Genomic DNA, 20,320 nt, shown 5'->3' on the forward strand with positions numbered 1-20,320 from the left:
ACATTGGAATTTCTTTACAGTATGTATGGTCTGTATGATCCAGAAGCAGTGTTAAGAGACTTTCCAGGTGGTCCAGTGGTTAAGACTTCACCTTCCAACACAGGCGCTGTAGGTTCGATCCCTGGTTGGGGAGCTAAGATCTCACATGCCTCACAGGGAAAAAAACCAAACAATAAATATTGTAACAAATTCAGTAAGGACTTTAAAAATGGTCCATGTCAAAAAAAAAAAAAAGAGCTTAAAAAAAAAACCAAACCCCAAAACTAAGTTCTCTGTGATATTTAATGGGGACAGATGACTTACTTGTTTCTTGCTTATCCAGTAAATGGTTCTTGACTTTTTTTCTTCTTTTGAATGAAACTTTCTTGGATGAAATCTAAGGTTGAGCCATTTCATGCTGTATTTTGACTAATGAGAACTATGCTTTACTTATGGGTATTATTACAATAAAAATATCTGTCAAGGAGTTTCTAAGCCCCAGTTGATCTCACTTAAGTATTATTAAAAAGTAAAAGAAAATGGATGGGCAGTCCATTGGAATTTATTTGTAATGCTATTTAACCTGTCTCTGTAAACTGCCCCTGTTAAACCATTTGAATACCAGTTTGAGCTCTTTGTGGCTAATGAAAGCCATAATATCTCCTGAAGTATTGCTTGCAGAAAGAATTTTCAAGGCTTTTTTTTATTTTAAAGATGTAAAATCCACATCTAAACTGTGTTTTTTCTTAACAGTTTAAAATTCATTTCATGTTGTTGACCTGTATTCATCTCTCTCTTTGAGTTTAAAATTACTTTGAAAAGGCATTTCTTCATTAAAACATTTTTTCAGTGTAGAAAGGAAACGAACAAATTATATCATGGCAAAAACTAGGTCTTTCCTTGTTACTGCGTAACTCAAAATTCAGTACCATATGAAATATTTGTATAGTTGAACAGGCAAGAGCCCTCTCAGAACAGGGAACAATGCATTGTGCAATATATATGAGACAGTTGTGCTGGATCACATGATACTGCCCTTGTTTTGATTGCTTTGTTTTTGTTTTGATCTGTTCTGGTTTTGGTTTTCCCATAACATCTCTTTAGATCACACTTTAAAAATAATTAACAACCCTGAAGGTAAGTAAAAATGTCCTTGCAGTCATAATATACATGCAAAGAATAGAAAGTTATTCAGTGTAATTTCATTGTAATTTATTTTTGCGTGTGACTAGTTGCACAGTCAGTTGTTTAATTTCTTCCATCATGTTTGTAACACTGCATTTTGATAGACAGCTACCAACTCCAGAAATACAGAGCTCTCTTTGTCATATATAGGGCAGGGATTGGCAAACTTTTTCTGTAAAGGGACAGTTAGTCAATGTTTTAGTTTTTCTGGTCATATGGTCTCTGTAACAACTACTCAAATTTGCTGTTGTAGCACCAACAAGGTCATAGATAATATGTAAATGAATGAGCATTACTGTTCCCTTCAAACTTTATTTACAAAAACAAAGCGGCTGGCTCTAAATTGCCATCTTCTGGTCCAACGTTTAAATATATTCATTTTTATGTAAATGTGTTACTTAGTCTTAGGATAATGAAAAATATAGTAAAATCCTTCATCTCTGAGTTACTTTTAGTGTTAATCTCTTCTAAAAAGAGAGATTGATTTTCCAGTGATCTTCAGAAAATTCTGTAATGACCTGTTAGAAAACTTAATTCTTTTGTGGAAAGATGGGGAAGTAAATTTAAAAGGGCCCCTCTAGTTTTTTAAGCTAGCAAAAATGTTGTCCATTAATATGTTTTTTCTCCACATAAAGTGGTTGAAGATGTGCTTAATTAATGGAATATGTCTCCTGTAGTTTTGTTGAAACTTTCATTGGTCTAGAAGTTCCTGTGACATCTTCCTCACAGGTTTCTCTGACACTGTGACAAATCCTTATGTATTTTATTTAGGATAGCTTTAATAATTCAGAAAGTACATCAGCATTTTATACCAGCCACTTTGTGAGTCCCACTGCAGTTTTAATTTCTTCTTTCACTAGGCGGGTAAACACCAAGAATATGAACAGAAACTCCTTCAGGAATTATATAAATTAAACCCCAATTTCCTTCAACTGTCTACGGGTTCAGTTGATAAGAATAAGAACAAAGTGACACCACTGCAGAGGTATGATACGTAAGTACCGATACTAGTGTAATCAAATACCTTAACCTTCGTGTCTGTCATTCTTTTCTTTTCATTCTGCATCTTTTTCAGGCAGGATCCTTCTTGAGAGTGTCTGTCATTTGTGCAGAATTGTTGTACTGTAGGAAATGTTGAGTCACAATTTCTGGGTTTGAATATTTGCTGCCTGCTGCTCCCTGGTAATACTTCAGATGAGCCTCTCGATGCTTCCCCTTTGCATTGATTTGCAGACTACCCTGAGCCCCAGGAACACTCTCCTTGATAAAAAGGGAAATTAAGAGATGTGGGTTATTAAAAGGCTCTTGTCACCTAATGGAGGTTTCCTTCCTGATGTAATGGTGGGGTGTGGGGTGTGGGGGGGTGGCACAAAATACTGTAAAAGGGACAGAGGGTTATTAATCTGAAGCATTTTGTGTTGGGGATACAAGTATTCATGTTTGTCTTGTCTCAGGAATCACCAAAGTCTTATGTCCTCTGAGTGAGGAGGGTATCCCATATACAGATCTTTTTCATCTTGGAGACAACTTGTTTTTGCATAGACCTATATTCTGTTCATGTTTAAACAAATTTATAATTTTATGTATCGAATCTCATTCTGATATGGTGATCGTCACATCTTGGATTGTATTTGGGTTTGGCCTGTCAGAAAATGATATGATTAATAAAAATGATAAATGGGGGTTACACTTTATTCTGAATATATCTTACGTTTGTGTTTGGATCTTGTTTTTTTTTTTTTTTTTTGTAAATTTGGTAAGTCTAACTTTTATAAAGTGAATTCATCTAAAGTAAATAGCTGTAATCAAATAGGTCAGTTTTCTTTTTTAAAAAATTTATTCCAAAGTTGAATTTGTTTAAATGATGCTTTAAAGGTCTGGGTATTACATAGTCCTATTACAGTCCCATATCTGTTTAGCATTAGAATAATGTAAGGGCCATTTTTAAGCATAGCTAATAATAACCACATGGATTGTTGTTAGAGTCAGTTTCTTCAAAACTTATTCTTATATTTAAATTCTTGGAAGTCCTTGTTAAGTTTATTCACTTTGATAGTGAAGATTATTTATAAACGCAATTCAAATTTAAAAACTTCCTTTTATTTGCACACACATATGTACATATATATATATATATATAAATATATAGGTGACCATAGAGCAAAACATAAAATTATTATATAATAAACTACATGAAATTTATTTTATCAAAGCTAAGTATAAAAGTTAAGTCTAAAATCTTTGGGGGTTGATAAACTTTGACCCTTTCCATTGATCTTTTTGTACCCACCCCTATGTTTATTTTATTAAGAACCTATGCTGTTATTTACCTCATTGGTTGCTAACTCTGTAGTACATTATGTAAGAATTTGTAGTAAAAATTTATTTCAGATGCTTTTAAATACACGTCTTTATTCTCATTAAAAGTGTTGTCATTCTAATTAAAGTCATGTTCTGGGTTTATAGCCCCTAAGAGAATGCAGAGCAGAAATGTAAAATTTAGATGATCTCTTTGTGACAGCATTTGTTATTCCCTGAATATAAAAGTAATGTTGCTATTGAAGGAGAGCTGAAAAATATACAAATGCATAAAGAAGAAAGTAAATATTGTATGTGATCTCAATACTCAGACGTTTTCACTAAAATGATTTGGTGTATCTTCCTTGCAGTGTGTGTTTCCTTGTAGTCCTTTTCCTTTCTGTGAATGTATATATGCAGAAAATCGCATTGGTTTGTTACATTTTAAAATTTAATACCCATTATTATGAATACTTTCCCATGTTATGAAAACATAATTTTTATGACTGTGTAGTATTCCATTATATGTGAGTATTGCACATTTATTAAACCAATCTCCTGCTGGTGTATATTATCTTACTTTCATTTTGGTGCTATTATTTATAACACTGTGATAAATATTTTTTCATGTAAACATTTTGGTTATAGTTTTGATGATCTTAGAACTGCTAAGTCAATGTTTATGGGTATTTCCTTGAATTAAGTATTTTTTTCCTGCACATTTGCCAAATTTGATAAAATCTTTCATTTTAATTTGTTTTTGATTAATATACTGAACTTCTTATGCACCGTGAATTCATATCTCTTTGCCATGTTTTATTGGTGTATTGAAGTGTTTTCTGTGCAGTATATAGGCTAGCTTCTCCCGTTAGTTGACCAAGTCTATTTGTTTCAAAATATTTAAGTCTTCTGTGTCGCTCAAGAAAGTTTTTTTTGGTCTGTTCCCTACATTTTTAAGTCAAATCTCCTACCATCACCTCTTCCTGTCTAAGAATTTCTAGGAACTAAAAATTAAGCAAGAGTGTCAGAAAGTGGTATAATCACAATATGAAAACACCTTATTATTTTTAATTTATTGGGCTTTTTTCTTTATATTAGAAGTGAAAATTGAAATTTACCAACATGTCTTTTCAGCATTTTAACAGTAGTTAGCTGTCTTTAACTTATGTTTTTGTGATGACTTATTAATATAGATTTACTAATATTTTATTAACTTTGCCTTCATATAAAGTATAGCAGAGCACATTTATAATTGTTTCAATTACAGGAGAGGAGTGTCATAGCAACCACAAGTTGTAGGGGAAAAAAGAAAAGGGGGGAATTGAAACAGTATACCCATTTAGTAACTTTGCCCAAAATCAGTGCAACTGAACTTCAGCTGGGACCAGAATAAATTTTGACATGATTACCTTTGCTTAACATAAGTACATGATAAGTGAAGGATTTTTGAGAGAGAGAGAAGAGTTTTTTTTGTTTGTTTATTTAATGCAAGGCACCCCCCGTCCCCGCCCCAGGATTTGTTAAGGACAATTGATGGCCCAGGCTACATAGAGTTATCGGTGTTTTGTTTTGTTTGGCAAGCTCCTATAGCTTGTTTTATTTGCTTGCCAACCCCTGACAGAGAGTAAGTTTGACTGTCAATATTACTGAACATCTGCTTTGGTCTCCACTTGTACCTTATCACCATACAGGGTACAGGTAGGGATGAATTTGTAGACAAGTTTTCTTCTTCCCTCAGGGAAGACCTGCCAAGTTAGAATGAAGAGCAGTACAACTCTTTCTGTGGTCCTACCCCAGAGAGAGAACATTTTTCTTATTTGAGTTGAGAATTAAACTTTTAGGGACAAAAAGAATGGCCCCTTTTCTTTTCTTGGCATTCCTGTGTAGTGAGCAGCAGTTTTAGAAGAATTTCAAGAAAGCAAAACTTGAAAATTTATAGATTGACATTAAACTGAAATGTACTTTTCTCACGTGTAATTAAGGCAGATTATAAATATTAAGAATATCATAGCTACTAATCATTACTGAACCCCAACATGGTCCCTTGATACACATTAATGTTAGTAAGTGAAATTTTCTATGTCTTATATTCCTGTATCACTTAAATGAATAATTAATTAGAGGGTGTGTATCATTTGTTCTTCACACACATCCCTCCATTATTATGGGTTTGAGAGTATATCAGTCAGATTGGGTTTTGACTGTGGATATGCTGTTTCTCTATTAGTTATTTTGAAATGATGAATAAAAATGTAGTTAAGGGGAAATAAGGGAGCCATGCAGTAGTGATGCTTAAGGACTAGATATTCTGTTTTTAAGTTCAGGGCTTTGAAATACCTTTATTTACATTGAGGTACTATTTGTGCACCAACTGAAGACTTAGACAGGGCAGTAGTAGCTAAATGGCTGCTATATGCCCAGGACAGTGTATAGGTCTGCTTACCTTGGGGGGACAGATTACGGAATGTGCAGATCACGCAAGTCAAGTTTATGACTTGATATTGTGACTCAGAGAAGACACCATTGAAGGAATTGAGATGTTCAGCTTTACATTTAGGTAGAAAGAAAGTTGAATAAAAATTTGATGTCTTCTGTGTTCATTTAGTAGTTCTGTGTGGTAGACATCATTGTTATCTTACTGCTGGCAAGAATACTAAATCTCAGAGAGTTTAGGTAATTTACCAGTATCCTCCACAAGTAAGTGATAGACCAGATTCTGACCAAAAGTCTCAGTCAGTTTTAAGCCCAAGCTCATTCTTTCACTCTGCCATTTCTTAATCTAGAAGAGGCGAAATTTAAGACTCTAACATGAATTAAAAACTCTAGCATGAATCAAACTAAATCAGTTAAACTATGCCATAACGGTATGTAGTTTGACCTTGGAAGATCTCTAGTACTTAAGGCTTATACCTCAGGATAAATATAATGGATGTACTATTAATCCCAGGGAAGGCTTAAGCAAAACCTTCCCTAAACCACAGATTGGTGGCAGTAGAGGATAAGCTAAAGAAATGGTGAAAAGAAAATTTCTCTAGAAATTTGTCCATTTTATCACATTGAAGGAAAAGGTGTATTTTTAAAAACTATATGCAGCTATATTTGTATTGAAAGTCAAATATAAGCTCTAATAGACTGAAGGCATAATGAGAGTGCCTTATTTATTTAACAGAATGGAAGTAGGCACTGCCTGAATCATATTCTTCTGTCCTAATATCATTTGGTAAACCCCTGAAATTTAGAAAGGATATGGTCCAGATAATTATATAAAATAGTCTTGAGTAGAACGTGTTAAATCATATATAGACTTCTGAATATCTGCAAACTCTGAAATCTTCTGTAAAATTGTGTGTGTGTGTGTGTGTACTTTTCTGGAGGGAGGATCCATGACCTAAAAATAGTTATAAATTACTGGTGTATGTTGATACCTATAGAGGTGAATTCAGGAGCAGTATAAAGCAGTAATTCTCAAAGTATGGACAAGTGTCATGAAAGGTAGCCTACATTGTTTTTGTAAAGTGGACCCCCAGTAAGGCATTCCGTCTTTTGAAGTAGGTAAATTATTTACATTTCTCAACTTTTATTTTTGTATAAAGCTAAGGCTGCTTACTGTTAAATTAAGTAGGTGGTAAAGTTTGCTAAAATTGGGTATTTATATTAAAATTCATGAATTATTAAATTTTTCTGAACTTATTTCTCAGTCTTTCCTTATTTTTCTTAAGAAATCTTACTTAGTCCCATGATATATTTGGATATATAAAGTTACTGCACATGTGCACATACATACTGGAAAACTAGTCAGTCAGCTCTGGTATCTTGCTCCACTGAAGTAGAATATTTTCAAAAAGTTTAGAGAGCCATGGGTATTTTTTCCAGAGGGTGGTTGTAATAAGTGCAAGGAAGGGAGGGGAAGGGTGGGTATCGGTAGGAATGGGTTAGAGATCGAAGTTTTTGGTGCCTTTATTTCTTAGAAGAAAAGACACGTCAAATATCTTTTTAAGATCAAACTTTATTACTGAAATACAAAATTATAATGAATAGATGGAGATTTTGCTTTTTGTTTTTGAAAGCTTGCAATAGTTTATGATGTTTAGGATGGTGGATGTCCATCTTTCAGTTTTAATATTAAGGATAATTAATTTTTTGTGCTTACCAGTAATAAAAGCATTTATTTTCTTTCATATTTGGTATGTCCTGGAGTTATGAGAAACTTGCAGTTAGAATCATACTTGCCAACTACAATCAGTCTAGGTTTACTGAGGCATTTTTCTCTTGCCATGTTAATTGTGTCATGTAACTTAAGATGTGGCCATATATTACTAGCAAAGTAATTTTAGTGTCAATGTGTATTTGAAGCCCCTGTATCAAAATAAACTCTTTAAAAGCAAGCTTCCTGTCTGTAACTTAAATTTGTCCTTTGCAGTAGCAAATGTTTATCTCAGTTATTTAAGACTTTGGCGAGCATGAAAAATGAAAGTGAATTATTCTCAACGAATAAGGGAATATTTAGGAGCAGTATAAGTATGTACTTGGGTATATAGTAACACAACAGAAATTTGGAAATGTCCATTATACTGACATTTGCCTTAAATTTTACTTTATGTTCAAAATGCAACAAAAATTAGTACAACCTTGAAGACTTTTTATCTTTTGAATATGCTAAACCAGGAAACTAAACCTCACTATTTTTCTTATCCAACTCCCAGTCCTTGAAAATGTTTTTTTCTGTTTCCTCTACTGCATAACTGCTTGTTTTATGTTATAATTTTTAGAAAGCAGCAAAGAGACTATCTTTAGGAATTTGGTTGGTGTCACCACCAAGGAAATTAAAGGAAATCAAACTCAAAAATTGCCCAGTGGGCCAGTTAGAAACTAGCAAAGTTGACTGAGCATCTGAAGATCCAGAGAGAGGCACTTTGCAGATAGTTGTGAATTTGGTTTCTTTAACTGTAAAACAGAATTTAGATTTGATGTTAATGATTCCTTCTAGCTCTAAAGCCTAATAATTTCAGAGACTTTGAGGAGACTTGATACTTTTTCACTGTATTCCTTTTCCACTAGAACAGTGATCATCAGACACCAAATATCTCAATTTGGACTGAGTCAGAATCTCCAAGGACAGAATCTAGATATTGACTCTATTCTTTAAATAAATAAATATAAATGTTTATATTTTGCAAAGCTACATAGCACCAGATTCCAACTGTTGGGTTAACTGGAAAATATTTACTCCTGAGAAATCTGTAATTTCACCATAGATTTCAGAACTATTTAGGACTAGAATTAAAAAAAAAAAAATTTAGTGAGACTATGAAAACATGTTTACAAATTTTTATCTACAGGGATTTATACACACAGCATTACCTTCTAGAAATAATACCTTGATTGTGTTATGAAACCTAACTTTAGTTCAGTTGAGTCGCTCAGTCATATTCCACTCTTTGTGACCCCATGGACCAGGCTTCCTTGCTCATCACCAACTCCCAGAGCTTGCTCAAACTCACGTCCATCAAGTTGGTGATGCCATCCAACCATCTCATCTTCTGTCATCCCCTTCTCCTCCTGCCTTCAGTCTTTCCCAGAATCAGGGTCTTTTTCTTTCACATCAGGTAGCCAGAGTATTGGAGTTTCAGCTTCAGCATCAGTTCTTCCAATGAATATTCAGGACTGATTTCCTTTAGGATTGACTGCTTTGATCTCCTTGCAATCCAAGGGACTCTCAAGAGTTTTCCAACACCACAGTTCAAAAGCATCAATTCTTTGGCGCACAGCTTTTTTTATAGTCCAACTCCCACCTGACTACTGGAAAAACCATAGTTTTGATTATATGGACCTTTGTCAACAAAGTAATATCTGTTGTTTTTAATATGCTGTCTAGGTTGGTCATAGCTTTTCTTGCAAGGAGCAAGCGTATTTTAATTTCATGGCTGCAGTCATCATCTGCAGTGATTTTGAAGCCCAAGAAAGTAAAGTCTGTCACTGTTTTCATTGTTTCCCCATCTATTTGCCATGAAATGATGGGACTGGATGCCATGATCTTTGTATTTTGAATGTTGAGTTTTAAATCAGCTTTTTCACTCTCTTTCACTTTCATCAAGAGGCTTTTCAGTTCCTCTTCACTTTCTTAGGTTTCACTTTTTATGAAACCTAACTAACTATTAGAATTTCCTAATCCCACTTGAAACCAGTGCTTATCAGTCAACTGTGTGATTCATGTGTCTTGATTTCTCTCTCTTCATATTGTTACTGGACAATGATGATTCCAAGGCTAACATGCTGTTCTTCCACTTCTTAAACCAACTGAACTATGAGTGTAGCCACTGCAGCCAGGACCTTGCGTATTTGTTACTACAGCCCAACTTGCAAAAATTCTGTTGGGACATTCTGGCCTTTCTTGGGGCCATACCTAATCGGCTGAGATGATCTTTGATCTCTTTAATTCTGCTCCAGGCTCAAAGGGCTCAGTCGAAGCAAGGAGAGGAAGACCTCAAAGAACCTGTGGAAAGCCAGCAGCATGAGATTGAATCCTGGACCCTGGAATTAAGGGCTTGATGGAGAAACTGGTAAAATCCATCAGCCAACTGAAATGCCAGCAGGATGTCTTTTGCCTCCAATGTAAGAGCCAGACCCAGTGAGGATACCCTTTTTGGACCCCTATCAGACCAGACAGCAGCAGCTTTTTCAGGAAATTCTCCGTGAACTGGTCTAAAGGAGTAAGGAGGTGTTGGATGCCTCCAAAGGACTACTGGGCCAGTTACCCTAATTAAAGTATTGCTGTTGAAGTTGGAGGCATGGAATGTTCAGCAGCACAAGGCCTGCAGTGCAGTGCCCCTGGACCATTGGCTGGATCAGCTGGAGAAATGTTCACAGCTAAGCTGTTGTTTCACCTGAAGAAGCTGATGGAATTGAGTTGCTCAGTTATATATCAGGACGACCCTCTGACCCAAGGGGCAGACCTGTGAAAGGTCCCATACAGAGAGTTGCTTTTATGTCTGTTCCACAAAGCCTTTTTGGTAGAAACCCAGCCGTGCACAATTCCCCTTTGGCCCCTCATCCTCAAGGCTGGGAGGAAGTTTACTGTTCAAACAAGGCTGCTGAAGAGATTCCAGGAAGGCTGTGGGTCACTGACTGCAGAAGTCTCCACTGACAGTAATCTTCCTCAATTATAGTCATCCCTTGCTATTCATGGGGGTTGATTCCTTAGGATGCCAAAATCCTCGAAGGCTCAAGTCCCTTATATAAAATGGTGTGCTTTTTGCACATAACCTACACACATCCTCCTGTATACTTTAAATCATCTCTAGATTACTTATGATACCTAATGCAATGTAAATGCTAGGTGAATAGTTGCTAGCACAAGGGAAATCCAAGTTTGCTTTTTGGAACTTTTCTGGAATTTTTCTCCTCTGAATATTCTTGAATCTGAATAGGTGGAACCCACAGATGTTGATGACCAGTTGTACAAAGTTTATAGAAGTTCAACATTCTGACTTCAAACCAGAAAACTTTGTGCCCCAAGAAGAAGCAGAGTCAGGTTTTAATTTGGTCTTTGGCTCCCTGACTCCGGAGCAATGTTCAGGTGGTTCTGGAAAGGGCAACAGTAGGGGACTGCTGGGTGCAACAGGAAGTGCGCATTATCAGCTTCATGGTCGGATACAACTACCAGGATCTGAAGCAGGAGCTGAAAACAGACACCTTCTCTTTGATGATTATTTCTAATGTGAACGTACTCTTGATTGCCTGGTTCTTGATTCTTTGGTTCAGTCTGATCAGTTCAGACCCCTAGAATCAGCAGTTCTTTTCCAGTACTGCCAGGGATGCCAGCTTCTGAAGACCATCTCTGGCACCTTTCTGCTGCACTTCAGTGAATCATTGGAAGGGGGCATTATCTGCTCCTGGTTGAATGATGATGAAGTGCAGCCCTGCACCAGGAACGTACTCCTGTCATTCTTGCTAGCTGAAGTAATCAACTACTAACAACCTCTTTGAGGAGAACTTACCTGAGAACCTGCAGTACTTCCTCCACTCCTGAAGCCCGAGGGATGAGGCTTTTGGGTGCTATTATAGGAGGAAGTTAATTTTCAGGAACAGAGGAAATACCTGAAACATAGACTCATTGTGGTCTCTAAGAGACAAGTGGATGAGCTAAAACAACCACTAGAGCCAGAACTGGAATCATTAGAGGGGAAGCCCAGACTGGCACAGGGAGCCAGAGCTAAGCCTGAAGTTAGAGTCACTGCTTGAGCAGGGCTGGATCTGGAACCAGCAGTAGAGCGTACTCTAGGCATGCTATCACAAAGAAAGCCAGAGCCAAACCCAGGACCTGAACTGGAGCTGGAGCCTGTTCTAGAGTCATTCCCACGGAACCCTAAGAAACAGGTGTCTATCTTCATTAGTAAATGTGATATTTATGTTTGCTTTCCTTTCTTAACCTTCTTGGCATTGATAATGGGTGGATGTATGTTGAATGTAAAACAACAAATTTTATTAGTATGACAGAGCTTAATGAAGAAGGAATTTGGACACTTGATCCCAGGGGGTTGTGAGAACTTTGGCTGGTTAGTGGTAACTCTGAGATACATGTTTTCTGTTCAGCCATCAGAGTGCAAGAAGTGTACATTTATTGCAGTTAGACTTGGGAAATGTACTTTTTCTTTCTATTGAGTTTATACATTCATTTGCAAGGACTCCCCCATCTTTATTTTCCGTTTTGACACTGATAGTTGCATTTACTATGGCAGGTTTAATTTTAATTGACCCATGTTTTTTACATAACAAAAACTTATTTTTTTACAACCCACATAACAAAAAACTTTCTAGTTATATCCTTATTCCTAAAGCTGTCATCTATTATTCCTTGAATTTGTTAATTATTCTTAAAATAAATTGAAGAATATACTAAAATTGAATGGGACTTAAGCTTACTAAATCTTGCCCTGATCCTGATTTTTCAGTAGCTGTCTTTGAATTGATGACACTGATATCAATAAGACCTTCCCAGATGAAGTGTTAAGTATTCATGAATCAGTGTTTATGAAACTGCAGTTGGTATGGTGGAAAAGATGCTATAAATTATTCTAATTAGTTGTAATCCAGAAACAGTCTCAAGGTTTAATTCTGAATGCTATAATGTTTTCATATATTACCCTTGACGTTAGCAAGATTGACCTCATCTAAGTTGAAAATTATTATTTAGTGCTTTCTAATGATGATAATTGAGGTGGTGAACCAAGATGAAGACACTGATGTTTTCTTTTGTGATATTTTGCTCTCATCTTTCTGTTTCTATGACTACTCCTTCCTCTCATTTTTAAGCCCTTATTCCCTATTGTAAGAACAGTGCAAATTTGGGGAAGGTGACAGTGTAGATAGCACCAGGAATCAATCTCTCCACCTGGACAACAATTGCACTTGCATAATCTGTCTAATGAAACTGTTCTTGAACTCTTGAGGTCTTTTGAAGGCTTGCAACTTTCAGGAAAAGATCTGGCAGTTAATTTTGATCAACTTCCACTCTTAGCACAGTAGCTTCCCACCCCCATCCCCAGCCACATGGCAGGTGCTGTGTACATGTTCCTAGAGCAGCTTGCCTATAGCTTGTGGAAGACAGGATGGACAAAGTGGACCATGTCCTCAGATATTGAGGATCTCTGCTCTGATTGCTGATCATGGCTTCTGATCACAGGTGCAGACAGAGAGGCAGGCAAGCATTGTTGTATCTCCTCTCGTAGTTACAAGTCCCTTCCTCTCTGACTGAAGTGATTTGCAGAGAATTTGATGGACTGATACCCACTTGCCATACCCCTTTAATTTTTACTTTTTCTCCTTTTGGGACCTGGGCATTAAAGACTAGGACATTCAAAAACAGCTACATATAAGGAAAAAATTAGAAAGTCACTCTGCATGTCCAGGGAAGGCTCAAAAAAGACCTGAGAAGACCTTAAGTTTACAGCTAAGACTAATTCTCAGTACAGAGATAGCCTGCAACAATCAAAAAAAAAAAAAAAACACCAAACACAGCAACTGGTAACAAAAAGAGCAAATACTGGGGAAAGGGGAGAATCTGCTTTCCAGAGGTAACATGTTACTAGATAGATTCAAATGGACAGTGTTAAACAAAAAAATCAGAAGGCATACAAAGAAACAGAAAAGAATGATCCATTCAAAAGAAAATAATAAATCAACAGAAACTGTCTTTGGAAAAGACCTAAATGGCAGATATACTGGACAGTCTTTAAATCTTATAGATTCTTAAAGAATTAAGGAAAGTTGTAGAGAAAGAAAAGTGATGTGTGAAGAAAAATGGAAGCATCAATAAAAGGTAGAAAAATTTAAAAGAAACTAAAAAATTCTGGAGATGAAAAGTACAATAATTGAAACAAAAAATGCTCTGGAGGATTCAAAGACAGATTTGAGAAGACAGAAGAAAGAATCAGCAGACTTAAAGATAGGGTGATGGAAATTATCTAGTCTGAGGAACACACAAAAATTGAGGAAAGGTGAACAGCCTAAGGGACTTATAGGCTTCCAGGGGACCAGCAGATGCGTTATTGGAGTTCAGAGGAGAAGAGAGAAAGATGCAGAGAGAATATTTGAAGAGATAACGACTGAAAACTTCCGAAGTCTGCTGAGTATAAACATCCAAGAAGCTAAACAAATTCTAATTAAGGTGAATTCAGAGACCCACAGTGAGATACTTGAGACAGTATAATCAGAGAGGGCAAAGGAAAAAAGAATCTTGCAAGCAGCAGGAGAAGCAAATCATCACATAGAAGGGAATCTTCAGTAAGATTATCAGCAGATTGCTTATTAGAAAGTTTGGAGGCCGGAAGGCAGTGGGCTGATAGACTCAAAGTGCTATAAAGAAAAAGTATATATACACCAACCAAGAATCTTCTGTCTAGAAAAACTCTTCTCAAAGAGTGAGGGAGACACTAAGATATTGCCAAATAAACAGAAGCTAAGGGAATTCAGGACCTCTAAACCTGCCCTGCAAGAAAAACTCAAGAAGTCTTGCAAGATGAAATAAAAAGACATTAAGCAATACCCTAGAGCTGTATGGAGGAAAAAGATCTCAATAAAAGTAAACCTAGTGTTATAACAATGGTTTGTAACTATGCTTTTTTCTTCCTGTAGACCTTAAGAGCAGTATGTTTAAGGTCCAGTACATTAGTATAAAAGCTAATATCACCCTGCTTCGTGACTTCAAATCTTGTTTTCTACATAATTTAAGAAACTGCATTCAGAAGAATTATTAGGGGCACACAATGTATGAAGATACAGTTTTGTGATATCAGTAACCAGAAGGGCTAGGGAAAGGAGCTATGAGTTTTGGTATATTGTTAAAGTTAAGTTAGTGTAAATTTAAGGTAGACTGTTGTGACTTTAGGATATTAAATGTAATTCCCATGATAGCAACAAAGAACTCTAGAATGTACACAAAAGGAAGTGAGAAACATTTCACTACAGAAAAATAAGCTAAACATAAAAGAAGATAATAATGCAATAAACGAGGGGGGGAGGCTATGAGACATATAGAAAACAAATGGCATGGTGACATAAATAACTTTTTACTACCAGTTATGTTCAATGTAAATGAGTTCAGTTCTCCATTCAAAAGAGATGAGCAAAATGGATAAAAATACATAGTCCAGCTATATGCTGTCTATGAGAGGCTCACTTTTGACCCAAAGTCACAAACAGGCTGAAACTGAAAGAATGGGAAAAGATATTCCATGCAAATAGGAATCAAAAAAGATTAAAGGTGGCCCTACTCATAGCCCATGGACAGAGAAACCTGGCAGGCTACAGTCCATGGAGTCACAAAAGAGTCAGACACCACTAGCAACTAAACAAAAACTACTTCTAATATCAGACAAAATAGACTTTAAATAAAAAAGATTAATGAGACAAAAAGGACATTATATATTAATAAAAGCTCAGTACAGCAAGAAGATAGAACAATGATAAACATTTACACACTTAATGACCAAAATATATGAAGCAAAACCTGACAGAATTGAAGGGAGAAATAGTTCTGCAATCCTAGCTAGAGACTCAGTACCCCACCCATAATAATGGATAAAACAACCGGACAAAAGATAAGGAGAGGATTTAAACAACACAAACATATACAGAACACTAGATACAGTATATGTATCTAGTGTACAGTATATGACCACTGTACCTAGTGTTCTGTATATGTTTGTGGTGTTGTTTAACAATAGAATACACATTCTTCTCAAATGTACATGGGACATTTTCTAAGATAGACCATATGTTAGGCCACAAATCAAGTCTCAGTAGATTTAAAAAGATGAATATACAAGGTATCTTTTCTGACCACAGTGGCATAAAGTTAGAAATCATTAACAAAAGGAAACCTAGAAAATTCATAAGTGTGGAAATTAACACTTGAACAAATGGGTTCAAAAAGACATCACAAGGAAATTAGAAAATACTTAGATGAATGAAAATGAAAACACAGCATACCAAAACTTCTGGGAAGGAGCAAAAGTGGTGCTAAGGGGGAAATTTATAGCTCTAAGTGCTATATTACATTAAAAAATAAAAAAGATCCCAAGTCAACAATCTGACCTCACAGTTTAAGGAGCTGGAAAATGAACAAATAAGCCCAAAGCTAGCAGAAGGAAGAAAATAAGAAAGATTAGAGCAGAGATAAGTGAAATAGAGTATAGAAAACAATGGAGAAAATTGAGGAAACCAAAAGTTGGCTCTTCAAAAATATCAACAAAACTGACAAAACTTTAGCTAGGTGAACTGAGAAAAAAGAATGTCTCAAATTACTAACATAAAAAACTGCAGTGGGAACATTGCTACAAATTCTCCAGAAATAAATATGAAAGTACTATAAACAGTTGTACACCAACAAATTGAATAACCTACATGAAATGATTCCAAGAAGCACAAAACCTATCATGACTGTGTTACAAAGAAATAGAAAGCATGAATAGATGTATAACCAGTTAGCATATTGAATTAGTAATAAAAACTTCCCACCAAAGAAAAGTTCTGGACCTAATGGCTCGATTGTTGAATTCTACCAAGTATTTAAGGGAGAACTAGTAGCAGTCTTTTTCAAGCTTTTCCCCAAAATTGAAGAGAAGAGAATGATTCCTAATTAATTCTATGAGACCAACATTACCCTGATAACCAAAGCCAAAGACACTGTAAGAAAACTTCAAACTCCTAACGAACATTGATGCACATATCTTTAACAGAATACTCACAGAGTTCAGCATGTTGAAAAGATTAAATACCAAGACCGAGTGTGATTTATTCCTGGAATGCAAGGATGGTCTAATGTATGAAACTTGAACAGTACAATATGCCGTATCAACAGAATGTAGGTTAAAAGCCATATGATCCTCTCAATTGATGCAGAGGGAGCATCAGACACAAACACTTTTGTGACAAAAACCGTTAACAACCTAGAAATGGAAGCCACTTTGGCATAGTAAGAGCCATATATGAAAAACCAAAGTGAACATCATATGCAATGGTGGCAAGATTGAAAGCTTTTCCTGAGACGAGGAACAAGGCAAGAATGGGATGCCTGCTTCCACTACTTCTCTTCAACACAGCATTGCATTTTCTAGCCATAGCAATTAGCCAAGAAAAAGAAGAGGCATTTAAATTGGAAAAGAATATGTAAAGTTATCTCTTTGCAGGTGGTATGGCTTTATATGTAGAAAATTCTAATGATGATACACAGAGAGAGACACATACACACCTGTTAAAATTGATAAATGAATTCAGCAGTGTAGCAGTATATGAAGTTAACATACAGAAATCATTTGCATTTCTATACATGAACAGTGAACAATCTGAAATGAAATTACAAAAGCAAGTTCATTCACAATAAGATAAAAGAATAAAATACATGGCTGAAGTGACTTAGCACACATGTACGCATGCAATACTTGTATAAGAATATGAAACATTGCTGAAAGAAGTTTAAAAAGACACATAAATAAATGAAAAGACCAATGTTTATGGCTTGGGATACTTAATATTAAAATGTCAGTTCTACCCAAAGCTGTCTACAGATCCCAGTCCTGTCAAAAATCCCAGAGTTTTTAACAGATGAAAAATCCATCCTAAATTCATGCAGAATCTCAAGGGACAAATAGCCAATATAATCTTAAACAAGAAGAATAAAACTGGAGGACCCATACTCCCTGATTTCAAAACTTATACAAAGCTGCATTAATCAAAATAGTATGATATCAACATAAAGATAGTCTACAGACCAGTGAAATAGAGAGCTCATAAATATTAACTCATATATAGCCAAATGATTTTTGACAATGTCACCAAGACCAGACTACTGAGGATAGGACAATCTTTTCAACAAATGGTTCTGGGAAAACTGGATATTCACATGCAAAAGGATGAAGTTGGTTGCCTGCCTAACACGATATTCAAAGATCAATTCAAAATGGATCTAGCATCTAAATTTAAGACCTTAAACCTCCCCTTGCCCCCCAAAAAACCTTAAGAGAAAATGTAGGATAAATCTGATGACATTGAATTTGGCAGTGATTTCCTGGAGATAACACCGAAAACACAGGTAACAAAAGAAAAAATAGATAAATTGGACTTCATGAAAACTTAAAAATATTATAAATCAAAAGACACTATCCACAAGTCACAGAATGGGAGAAAATATTTGCAAATTATAAATCTCTTAAGGAATATTAACCAGAATATGTAGAGAACTCCTAAAACTGAACAGCAAAAAGTGTCAAATTCAAATATGGGCAAAGGACTTGAATAGACATTTTCCCAAAGAAGATTTGTGAATGGCCACTAAGCATATGAAAAGATGAACATCACTAATCGTTACGAATATACAACTGAAAATTACAGTGAGATACCCCCTCAGACCCATTCTCCTCGCTATAGCCACCATCAAAAAAGCAGAAAACAAGTGAAGAAATGTGGGGATATTGGAGCCCTTGTGTACTGTTGGTGAGAATTTAAAATGGTACAGCCTTTGTGGAAGAAAGTATGGCAGTTCGTCAAAAAATTTCAAAATAAAATTACCATATCATCTACCAATTCCACTTCTATATATAAGTGTAAGAGAATTGAACGCTGTATTGAAGCGGTATTTGTGCAGCATTACCCACAGTAGCTTGAATGTAGAAGCAGTTTCAGTGTCCATGGATGGATGAATGGACAAACCAAAAATGGTACAGGGATTTCTTTGGAGGGAATGATGTTGAAGCTGAAACTCCAGTACTTTGGCCACCTCATGCGAAGAGTTGACTCATTGGAAAAGACTCTGATGCTGGGAGGGATTGGGGGCGGGAGGAGAAGGGGACGACAGAGGATGAGATGGCTGGATGGCATCACTGACTCGATGGACGTGAGTCTGAGTGAACTCTGGGAGTTGGTGATGGACAGGGAGGCCTGGGGTGCTGTGATTCATGGGGTCGCAAAGAGTCGGACATGACTGAACTGAGCTGATACAATGTAATAGTATTTGGCCTTAAAAAGGAAGGAAATTCTGCTGTATGTTACAACATGATGAACTTTGAGAACATTATTGTTTATGAAATAAGCTAGTCACAAAAAGATAAATACTCTGTGATTACAGTTTATACACAAGGCATTTAGAGTGGTCAGAGTCATCAAAACAAAGTACATGGTAGATACTGGAAGGAGGAAAAATAGAGAGTTGTTGTTTAGTGGGTATAGAATTTCATTTTTATAAAATTCAAAGTTATGGGAATGGATGTTGGTGATAGTTGTACAACAAGGTGTATTTAATACCACTGAAGTGTATTAATCTTTCTAAAACGTTGCTTTATTTGTATTATTTCTGTGCTCAAAAAAATTTCTAGTGGCCTCTGATGTCTTTCTCTTCTTACCTCCCATTGTTAAAATCATCCTATATGTTAGCTAAACTAATTACCTTTCTCTCAACCTTTTCTACAACCTTTTGATTCTTGAAATTCTTGCTAATCCTGCCTTTAATGCTGCCTGTCACCACCCGACCCCACTTCTCTTCCTTCTAACATGTAAATATTTTTTAAGGGCCTAGTTAAATTTGAACTTCCCTAGGAAACTTTTCCCAGTTGCCCCTCTTGGAGGGGCTCCTCTTTCTTCTGAAGATTTATGGCACTTAGTGTTTAAACTTAGTCCATTTAATAGTTGACACTGACTGGTGTTTGTTGTTGTGCACCTGTCTTGTTACCCAGCTACCTCTAAGTTTAGTGGGCCCAGAACTGTATCTTAAAATTATTAGGATTACCCTCTTGACAATAATATGAATTCATTTATTGATATACTGTGAATAGTAAGTAAAAGTGTTCTTCAAGGAAGTTTCAGACTTACCAGTCAGATTCAGGAGCATCTGGCAGTGTTTCTGTAGAAGATGCATTCAGATTGGATACTAGTTCTTGTGAAATTATTCCAAAACAATCAAATACGGTACCAGTAAGTTGTTGGTTTGTAAGGTGACTTTATATATGTTTCCAGACAATAAAATAATTTTCAGAAATTTGGAATCTTAAGTTTTTTTTGCTATAGTATTATATCAGAAGTAAGTATTAGTTATATGAGTGCCAAAACTTTTGTTCATGTGCTGGATTAAAGTTTGTTATAGAAATTGCTTGCTTGATCAGTGTTGTAATGTTTATAAAGATTTCTGTTTTAAGTCAAATGAGTTAAAATGTACTTGAAGTTAGCAAATCTGTGTTACTTTACTGTGATACTGCATTTTCTCTTACGGAAATCAAGTTTTACTACTTTTGTTTGAGGCACGAAAGTTTCTTTCTGTTAGTCATGTGTGGTGTGTTTGTGTTTATGTGTGTATATGTATATACTTACA

General features: G+C 35.8%; 1 protein-coding gene and 1 pseudogene across 23 annotated transcripts in view; both read left to right on the forward strand.

Moving 5' to 3' along the window:
• The window catches only part of CNOT4 (CCR4-NOT transcription complex subunit 4), a 152,811-nt gene that overhangs the window by 96,983 nt on the left and 35,508 nt on the right, over positions 1–20,320 (forward strand). For 11 of the 22 annotated variants that reach the window (XM_086395433.1, XM_086395431.1, XM_086395430.1 and 8 more), the window contains one exon: positions 2,025–2,158. In XM_086395433.1, coding sequence (XP_086251559.1) covers positions 2,025–2,158 — 134 coding nt within the window. The remainder of the gene's footprint in view (positions 1–2,024; positions 2,159–20,320) is intronic. The other 11 variants (XM_086395437.1, XM_086395442.1, XM_086395436.1 and 8 more) reach the window with 1 other exon arrangement.
• LOC147373748 (signal transducer and activator of transcription 2 pseudogene) lies at positions 7,923–11,005 on the forward strand (annotated as a pseudogene). Its single transcript, XR_015163279.1, has 3 exons — positions 7,923–7,980; positions 8,232–8,323; positions 9,910–11,005. The product of XR_015163279.1 is annotated as a signal transducer and activator of transcription 2 pseudogene (transcript).

Source organism: Bos grunniens, chromosome 4 (genome assembly GCF_055505025.1).
Source record: "Bos grunniens cultivar Pamir isolate PY7600 chromosome 4, Bosgru_T2T1.0, whole genome shotgun sequence".
Classification (NCBI taxonomy): Eukaryota; Metazoa; Chordata; class Mammalia; order Artiodactyla; family Bovidae; genus Bos; species Bos grunniens.